The sequence below is a fragment of the Ornithorhynchus anatinus genome, chromosome 6 (genome assembly GCF_004115215.2).
Source record: "Ornithorhynchus anatinus isolate Pmale09 chromosome 6, mOrnAna1.pri.v4, whole genome shotgun sequence".
NCBI lineage: Eukaryota > Metazoa > Chordata > Mammalia > Monotremata > Ornithorhynchidae > Ornithorhynchus > Ornithorhynchus anatinus.
The window spans coordinates 21,267,671-21,277,504 of NC_041733.1; the positions used below are offsets into that span (position 1 = coordinate 21,267,671).

Genomic DNA, 9,834 nt, shown 5'->3' on the forward strand with positions numbered 1-9,834 from the left:
TTGAGAACCTATCCTGAGCCATAGACCTCCCTCCCCCTCCCTCTCTCTTCCCTACCCTTCCTCCCTCCGTTCCGTCTCTCTCTCCCTCCTCCTCCCTCCCAGAGGGGAACTGTGGAGGGGAACTTCCCTCCCCCTTTCCTCCTCTCTTCCTTCCACCAGCACCACCCCCACTTCCACTGGCTGTGAATAAGAAATTCCAGCAGATCCACCTCAGGGGATTGGTTCAGTTCAGACCCCCCCCCCCCCCCCAGGCCCAGTTCTGCCGCAAACCACCGGAGCTGAGTGGGGGCCATCTAGTGCTCTTCCACCTCTTCCGCGTCCATCTGCTCCGAGAAGTCCTCCTTTCTGGGCCAGCCTTGAGGATGCCACCCGCCCCACCAAGCGGCAGCAACGAACCCTGAGCCACCAGGTACTTAGGCCTACCGGATGATCTTCAGTATCCGATGTAGGGCAAGAAAGGCGCAAGGGCCAGGTTCCCTCTTGGAGGGCTCCCCTGGCAGGTGGGATAAAGTTTAGGAGGACTCTACACTTGATGGTCCTTGGAGAGCAGACATAAGCTGTTGCGAAGAACTCAACTCCTCCATTCGGGGCATTCCAGGTATTGTGGGAGTGGGCGTGGGATCCCCAGAAGTCACCGTCCGCCCCGGGGAACCAGGTGGTGACTCGCAGCTCCCCTCCACGGTCGCCTCTGTCGACCACCGTGCCCCCCGCTCTCTGTCAAAGTGGGAGTACGTGGCTCTGTTCTGCTCGGAGGGTTGGCTTCCCCTGCTGTGACGGGACAATTTTGGGGTGGGGGCGATTTCCCCTCCCCGTCCCGCCCTGTCGATCCAGGTGGCCCCTAGTATCGGGAAATGAAGCCGGGCCCCCGGACCCTTCCCCACCAACAGCTGCCACACCACGTTCTCTCTCCGCAGTCCAGCCGCTGAGCACGCCGGCCCGCGGAGGACGAGACGGCGGTCCGGGTGCGGGAGCAGCAGGATGAGGTTGGCACTGAGGACTCTCAACCCAGGCCTCTCTGTGATCTGTGCGGGCTTGATGCTGGTTGGGGATGGGTGAGTGTCTTTCCTGGGGCCCGAGGAGGCGGCCAGGAGAGACCGGCTCCAGGCGGTTCACCGAAAAGGAGGAATTCTGGTGGTGTGGGGTGCGGTGCCCTGCTCCAGCCCAGCCAGGATAGAAACAGAGCCTTTTCCTCCCACTCAGCTGCTCAAATCTGGGCTGGGAAGAGTGGGACTTGAGGGCTCCCCATTTGCCCTGTGGAGGCTCGGCGATGCAACAGAACCCCTCCCTCCCTAGAAGGGTTGTCACAGCCACTGGGGGCCAGAATCGCCGAGGGGCCGGACCAGAGCAAGGCAGCAGCAGGGCGGGCACCCTTCCACCACCCCCTCCCTACCCGGGCATCCGCAAAGCATCCTGATGGTCTCTTACGGAGACTGCGGGCCACGTGGCACAGGGACTGTGTCCAACCCAATTTGCTCGTATCCACCCCAGCGCTTATTACAGTGCCTGGCACCGTAATTGTCATTATTATTCACTTCAGGGCTTTGTAAGGAGGAGCCCTCCTGCCATCTTACACTAAAAGGTATGAAGGCAATCTGGGGTTAGAGCAGGGTTAGGCGATTGTATGGATTGGCGAGCTACTGGCTGAATTTTTGAAACCTTGTAGTGGATCTCACAGGAACTTCTCTGGCCGTCATAAGGAAGAGAAGCAGTGTAGCCTAGTGGAAAGAGCATGGGCCTGGGAGTCAGGGATTTCTAATTCTGCTTCTGCCACTTGCCTGCTGTGTGACCATGGGCAATTCACTCCTCTTCTCTGTGCCTCAGTTTCCTCGAATGAAAAGTGGAGATACAATACTCTGCCCGACGTGATTATCGGATATTTAGCCCAGCGCTTAGAACGGTGTTTGACGCATAGTAAGTGCTTAACAGATATACCATAATTATACTCTCGTGGGGGAGACAGACATAAACATACTTCTAAGTAGAGGAATGAGAATAAATAATTGAAGGTTCAATCGAAGAAACATATAAGTGCTGAGGATGGGTATATATAAGTATAAAGTGCTTAAAGACAGATGATAGGTTCACTGGGGTCCTGGGAATTATTCGAGGAAGCCTTGTTGAAGTAGATGAGATAATCAAGTGAGGGCTGTTGTCGGTCTGATCTGGGGAAGGAGAGGGCTGTAAGCCGGGGGAACGGTGTGAACGAGGGGATGGAGGCGGCAGAGTCGAAGGCGAGGTTTATGTCAGAGGGATCGATAGGGAGGAGCGCAGGGAAAGAGCAGGTGCGTTAAGGGGAAGTGAGTCGGTGGGCGTCTAGAAGCCATTGGTGTAGGACGCGGGAAACCGGTGGAGGTTTTTGAGGAGAAGAGAGATGAGTGCTGAGCGACACTTCCAGAGGAGCAACCACAGGAGGTTTAGGGGCTCCAGGGGGACGGTGGATCCCCAAAAGACACCCTGCCCTCTTCCTTTCTCTCCTTCCACCCATCCAGAGCAGACGGGTGGGCAAAGCTGCCAGGCGCTGGCTCTCTGCCAGCTGCTCTCACTGCCGCTCCTGTACCCACTTACGTGATGGAAATCGATCAATCAGTCAGTGGTGTTTACTGAATGCTTACTATATGCAGAGCTCTGGACGAAACACTTGGGAGAGGGTGATCCAATGGGGTCGGCGGACAGACATTAAAATAAATCACAGTTTGGGAGAATATAAGGATATGGATATAAGTGCTGAGGGACTGGGGATCAGTTTCAAAGTGCTTTAGGGGTGCAGATCCGAGTGCATAGGAGACGCAGAAGGGTTGGCGAATCGGGGAGGGGAGGGCTTAGGCGGGGGAGGCTGCTCGGAAGAGATGCGTAAGCATTTAGTACAGTGCAAGCGCTTAGTACAATGCTCTGCACACAGTAAGCGCTCAATAAATACGATTGAATGAATGCCTAGGGCCTTTAAGGTAGGGAGAGTGCTGGTCTGCTGGATATGAAGGGGGAGGGAGTTCCAGACCAGAGAGGGGACGGGACAAGACGTTGGCAGCGAGGAAGACAGAATCGAGGTACGGTGAGGAGGTTGGTGGGAGAGAAGCAAAGTGTGCGAGTTGGGCTGTGATAGGAAATCAGTGAGGGAAGGTAGGAGGATGAGAGCTGCTCGACTGTTTTCAAGCCTTAAAGCTTTCATCTTCCCACCCAATTCTTGGCAGACTCGAGGGTCCCCACCCCCGGCCTGGCTCCCACGGTTGTGCAATTCCGCGCCCCAAATATTTTCTTATCATGATCCCTGCTGTCCTTGAGCAGGTAGTTAGGTCACTGGTGGGTAAGTCACGCTTACAGGCCAGTGGGGTCAGGGGTTGGGGGGTTGCCAGCCGGGGTGGGGTGGAACTGAAAGCTTCCAGCCTCCCTGGAGACTTAGAACAGGAAGGGTTACGTTTGAGTTTCAAGGTCTCCCTCCACCTCAGTGGCGTCATCTAATAATGTTGGTATTTGTTAAGCGCTTACTATGTGCAGAGCACTGTTCTAAACGCTGGGGTAGATACAGGGTCATCACGTCGTCCCATGTGAGGCTCACAGTCTCCATTCCCATTTTGCAGATGAGGTAACTGAGGCAATGAGAAGTGAAGTGACTTGGCCACAGTCACACAGCTGACAAGTGGCAGAGCTTGAACCCATGAACACTGACTCCCAAGCCCGGGCTCTTTCCACTGAGCCACGCTGCTTCTCAGCTTCCTGAGCCCCCGACCTCTGGGCTTCCCCCACAAATCCCGACTCTACACTCTGGTGGAAGAGAAGCAGCGGAGCCTAGTGGAAAGAGCATGGACCCGGAGGTTTAAGAAGGCCTCTTTCCTAATTCCGCCATGTATCTGCTGTGTATGTGTGTTTGCGTATGTGACCTTGGACAATTCATTTAACTCTTTGTGCCTCGGTTGCCTCATCTGTAAAATGGAGATTGAATTCTATCCCTTATTACTTAGACAAGTGGGCCAGAGACTGTGTCCAACCTGATGATCTTCTCTCTACCCCAGCACTTAGTGCGGGGCGTATAGTGAGCGCTTAACAAAGACTATAAAATAAAATTAAAAAGTGATAGAGGAGGACACTATGGAAGGCGGGGATTGGAAGAAGCCCAGAGGAAGGGGCTGAGTCGAGGGTTTCGGGGAGCCGAGTGAATGAAGCAGAGTAGCTGAGAGAGCCTTGGGGCTGAGTCCCCGCTTCCTCCTCTTCCCCCCATATCAGAGCCAGTGTCCCACGGCACAGAGCCCACCCTCTCTAAATCCAGCAGTGCAGGTGGGGCCTTATGGCAGCTGCCCCGACCCCCTCCCCAGCTCCCCAAGATGCATATAGCTGTTTCCTGGTAATCAGGACATCCTAGGCTCTCCCACCTCCACCTCCCTGCAGACATTTTTCTCATTCCTTCACTCATTTCCTTCCTCCTCCCCTCCACCCTTCACCCCCAGACTGTGGGGAGCCCTATCTTCCCACAGGAATGTATGTGTGATTGGGGCGGGGGGGGGGGGGGCACCCCGGCCCCTGCTCCTCCTGGCACCATTTGGCTCCCAACCCTTACCCCCAGCCCCTCTCCCAGGGGTGTTTCTTCCCGTAGCCGGTCCCTCTCAATGGTCCACTTAGCTGCCAGAGGCCAAGAGGATCCGGATCTTCCCCAGATTTTCCCCACCAGAATAAGAGATGTCCTTCGCCTTCGACGTCCACCTTGCCCTCTCCCCACCCACCTGGAGAGAAGGAATCGCAGGTTTGGGGGCACTTAGGTAGATAGAAGAGTCTTTTCCTGGACATCCTCTGCCACCAGGCACTTTCCAGCACCACCTCCAAGTCTTTTTTCCTTTCTGCCGGAATCCTCGGCTTCCTGCACCTCGTGCAGCACTGCCAGGCTTAAAGCCCTTGGCAGAAATGTGGAGTGGGAGATGGGCAGCTAACGTTGGTGGAGAGGCACCGCCCTACTACCAAAGGACTCGGGGTCTGCCCCCCGTGGTTCCCATTTCTCTCAACCCTCAGTTTACCCTGTAGCTCGCGGGGAGTGGTCGGGTAACGAATCAGTCCCGTGCCACAGAGTGAACAGGGTCTGGGCATTGGGATTTTTTCAATCCATCAGTGGGAGGTTTTTGGGGAAGGGAGAGATGTGAACAGAACAATATTTTAGGAGGGTGATCCGGGCTGAGGAATTTAATCTGGACAGAAGAAGGGAGAGGTTGAAGTAGGGAAGCCAGGAAGGACAGTGATCTAATCAGTCAGTCGTATTTATTGAGCACTTACTGTGTACAGAGCATTGTAATAAGCGCTTGGGAGAATACAATATAACAATAGACAGACACGTTCCCTGGAGACGAGTACCTGAGTGGGACGGTGGCTCATTTAGGGGGAAAAGAAGAGGTCTGTTAGAGAAATCCTGGGGTGAAAGAACCAGCGGGATTTAGCATCACGCTGAAAGTGAAGGTTAAACGAGAGTGAAAAGTCAGAGAAGATACCAAGGTTACAGGCCCACGGGGGGTGGTTGATTAAGGGATGAGACTGGGGGTGCCTGATGAAAGAGCATGGGGACTGGGAGTCGGGACACCTGGATTTAGTCCCTGTTGTCCCACTAGCCTGCTGTGTACCTTGGGTGAGTCACCCTGAGTGCCTCAGTTTCCTCATAGGTAAATGAGGATGAGAGACCTATGGTCCCCACCTGTGAGGGGACAGGGACTGTGCCTCGTCTGAGGACCTCATCTCTACCCCAGTCCTCAGCAAATAGTAAGCACTTAATAAATCCCCAAAATAGCTGCCCAATCCAAACATAGGATGGACAGCGATTGGGAGACCAGGGTGCCCGGGGCTCCCAGCCGGCGGGGGTGGGTGGGGCAGGCAGGGGAAAGTGATGGCTCGGGGGAGGAAAGGCAGAACACGTGGGAGATGGGTTCCAACACATCCCGAGAGAGCTAAGTGGACTGATTAAGTCCCCACCCTCCCCCACCGTCATTAAGAGACATTCGCCGGCTGGGTGGCCGAGGAGCCGGGAAACCCGGCCGAGTCGGCGCGGCCGCCGAAGGCCCGGTAGGCTTTGCCAACCCTCCCACCCCGAACCAAGATGGGACTCGTCCCGGCGGCGGCCCCCTCGGCCCTTAGAAGCTCACCCTGCCAGTCTGGCACTAGGATCAAAGCAGTGCTGCCTCCCAGGATCCCACTGGGGCTCTTGACTTCCCCTTTCAAGCCAGAGCACTTGCCCTGGACGGAGGGGAGCAGGGAGTTGAGGGGAGTCAGCGGGACGACACGGGGTGAAGGGTTGGAGGGGCAACAGCGGGGCGAGGAGGCCGGGGGCGTCCGTGGAACTGAAGAGAGAACTGAGGCGGAGCCTTACGCCCAGTCCCAGGCCCCCTGAATAATAATAATAATAATGTTGGTATTTGTTAAGCGCTTACTATGCGCAGGGCACTGTTCTAAGCGCTGGGGGAGATACAGGGTCATCAGGTTGTCCCACGTGAGGCTCACATTCTTCATCCCCATTTTACAGGTGAGGGAACTGAGGCACCGAGAAGTTGTGACCTGCCCACGGTCACTCAGCTGCCAAGTGGCAGAGCCGGGATTCGAACCCATGACCTCTGACTCCCAAGCCCGGGCTCTTTCCACTGAGCCACGCTGCTTCTGTAAGCCCGCCGAACTAAGCCCGGGCGGGGTGTCTCCCGGGGGAGACATTTTCCTGCCTTCCCCCCCCGGCTTTCCCAGCCCGAGGAGCCAACCCGGGAGCCCGTGGCCACCGAGGGACGTCGGGGTGGGAGAGGGGCTCGGCGGGGACACGGTCTCTTTCTCCTCCCTCCCCTTGCCAGGGGGCCGTCTTCGGTCCTGGCCCTGGGGGCCAACGTCATCTGCAACAGGATGCCGGGGCTGGCGCCGCGCCAGCGAGCCTTCTGTCGGAGCCGGCCCGACGCCATGATCGCCATCGGGCTGGGGGCCCAACTGGGCCTGGAGGAGTGCCGCTACCACTTCCAAGCCAGCCGCTGGAACTGCACCGCCCTGGGCCAGAGGACGCTCTTTGGGCAGGAGCTCAAAGTGGGTACGTCGTCGGTTCCTGACCCGAGCCCCCCGCCCCGGCCCACGGTGATCGATCCATCGGTGGTATCTATTGAGCGCTCTGTGTGCGGAACAGTGTACCGAGCGCTTGGGAGAGTAGAGTTCAACAGAGTTGGCAAACGCAGTGAGTTTACGGTCTAGAGGGGGAGACGGACGTTAATATGAACGAGCAATTTACGACACGTAATTCGAGGATAAGTCCACGGGGAACGGTAAGGGTGGGCGGCGGTGTCTCGGGAGAGCGCGCGCCCGGGCTTCGCTCATCCTCGACCGAGCGATCGATTCCTTCCGAGGGGCGGGGGGGCCGGTGACCCGGGAGCCCCCCGTGCCCCCCGGAAGATCCCGGCAGAGGGGAGGGAGGACACCCGCCCGGGGTCGGATGATCGCACTTCCCCTTCTCTGGCCGCAGGGAGCCGAGAGACGGCCTTCTCCCACGCGGTGCTGTCGGCCGGAGTCGCCTACTCCGTGACCGACGCCTGTAGCCGGGGCCACCTGACGGACTGCGGCTGCGACCGGTCCAGACGCGGCAACCACGACCGGGTCCCCGGGTGGCGCTGGGGGGGCTGCTCGGCCGACGTGGCCCACGGCATCACCTTCTCCGGAGACTTCGTGGATGCCCGCGAGGTCAGGCGAGACGCCCACACCCTCATGAACCTACACAACAACCTGGTGGGCCGCAAGGTAGGGCCGTGGCCGGGAGAGGCGTCGGGGGGCTCGGGGCTGGGTCCCGGGGCGGCCGCGACGGGGAGCGATCCTCACCCGCTGCCGTCGGTGGGAGGCGGGGGGTAGGAGGACAGCCGAGACGGTGGGAAGGGAGAGGAAAGAGCCCATCGGTGGCCCTAGGTTCCGAGTCGGCTGAGGGTACCTGGTAGAGAGCCCTGCCGTGGGTTTGGCCCATCCTGCGAGTCTGAAGCGTTCTGAGCCCAGAAGCAGGTTAGGGGAGCGCAGTTTGGTTTTTTTCATGGTATTTATAAAGCGCCTACTATGTGCCAGCCACCGTACTAAGTGCTAGGTTAGGTAATAATAATAATGGTATTTGTTAAGTGCTTATCATGTGCCAAGCACTGTTCTAAGCACCGGTTCAACTTACTCAGGTTGGACTCACAGTCTTAATCCCCGTTTTGCAGATAACTGAGGCCCAGAGAAGTGAAGTGACTTGCCCAAGGCAAGCAGCATGACTCAGTGGAAAGAGCCCAGGCTAGGGAGTTGGAAATCATGGGTTCGAAGCCCGGCTCTGCCACTTGGCAGCTGTGTGACTGTGGGCAAGTCACTTCACTTCTCTGTGTCTCGGTGACCTCATCTGGAAAATGGGGATGAAGACTGTGAGCCTCACGTGGGACAACCTGATTGCCCTGTATCTACCCCAGTGCTTAGAACAGTGCTCTGCACATGGTAAGCCCTTGACAAATACCAACATTATTATTATTAAAGCCACTCGGCAGATAAGTGGCAGAGCTGGGATTAATTAGAACTCAGGTCCCTCTGACTTGCGGGGCCGTGCTCCAGCCGCCAGGCCACGCCGCTTCCGGGCCCAAACCCGTTGGGCCCGGTACCTCGGCCGCCCCCGCCACCTTCCTGTCACCCTTCCCGTAGCCACCCCTGCGGGTTTCCGGCAGGGGAACTAAACCAGAAGCGAGTCCCAGCAGAACCACGGTGGCCGGGGAGCCGTTTCCGAGGGACCCGCCACAGGTGCGGGTGCGGTGGCCCCGGGGGGGCCACCGGATCAGCTGACCGTGGCCAGCGGGGCCCCCGGGGAGGCATCCCGGGCCCACTCCCCGTCCGGCCGGGAGCCGAGGTGCCCCCGGCCGGGGCAGCCGGGGTGGACGTGGATGGCTTCGGCCTCCTCCTCCTCCTCCGGCAGGTCTTGGAGAAGCAGATGCGGCCGGAGTGCAGATGCCACGGCGTTTCGGGCTCCTGCTCCCTGAGAACGTGCTGGGTGACGTTGCCCAGCTTCCGGGCCGTGGGCTTCGCCCTCAAGGCCAAGTACCAGGCAGCGGTGCCGGTGGAGGCCGTCCGGAGCCGGCGCCAGCTGCGGCCCACCTTCCTGCGGGTGAGCGCGGCCGCCCCCGCCCACCGGAAGCCCGCCGACACCGACCTGGTCTACGTGGAGCCTTCGCCCAGCTACTGCGAGGAAGACTCGGCCACGGGCAGCGCGGGCACCCGGGGCCGCCTCTGCAACCACACGGCCGCCCCCCAGCCGGGCAGCTGCGAGCTTCTGTGCTGCGGCCGGGGCTCCAGCCCCTTCCGCTACGTCCGGCGCTGGCAGTGCCGCTGCCGTTTCCGCTGGTGCTGCCACGTGGCCTGCGGCACCTGCAGCGAGGGCGCCGACGCTCACGCCTGTAACTGAGCCTCCGCCGGGACCTCCGCCCCCCTCCACCTGCGGCGGGTCGAGCCCGGCGCGTCAGGGCGACTTGGAGCCGCGGGAAGCCGCGTGGCCTGGCGGGCGCCGCACGGGGCCCCGGGAGGCAGGAGGACCCGGCTCCTAATGCCGCCCGTCTGCCGTGTGACCTCGGCCGAGTCGCTTCGCGTCTCTGGCCCTCAGTTACCCCCTCTGTAGAAGGGGGCGGGGGATAGGAGCGTGAGCCCCACGTGGGGCGGGGACCGTGTCCGACCCGATTGACTTGTACTTACCCCGGCGCTTAGAACGGTGCTTGGCGGAAGTACCGTGCTTAGCGCTGTCATTTCTCCACCCTCCTCCCCAGAAGCGAGGACCTGGGGATGGCAGGAACTGGATGATTCACCCCCAGGCCCCGCAACCCCCCCAACCCAAACAGGTAGTTCCGTTCAGGC

The 9,834-nt window shown here is 59.2% G+C and overlaps 1 protein-coding gene across 1 annotated transcript; it reads left to right on the plus strand.

Annotated features, from left to right (window-relative positions):
* Positions 1 to 397: 397 nt before the first annotated feature.
* Positions 398 to 9,499, plus strand: LOC100088910 (protein Wnt-7a-like). Its single transcript, XM_029068108.2, has 5 exons — positions 398 to 598; positions 915 to 1,052; positions 6,801 to 7,027; positions 7,454 to 7,725; positions 8,906 to 9,499. The coding sequence occupies exons 2-5, from the start codon at positions 979 to 981 to the stop codon at positions 9,389 to 9,391; spliced, it is 1,059 nt and encodes a 352-aa protein (XP_028923941.1). The 5' UTR covers positions 398 to 598; positions 915 to 978; the 3' UTR covers positions 9,392 to 9,499.
* The last annotated feature ends 335 nt before the right edge of the window (positions 9,500 to 9,834 follow it).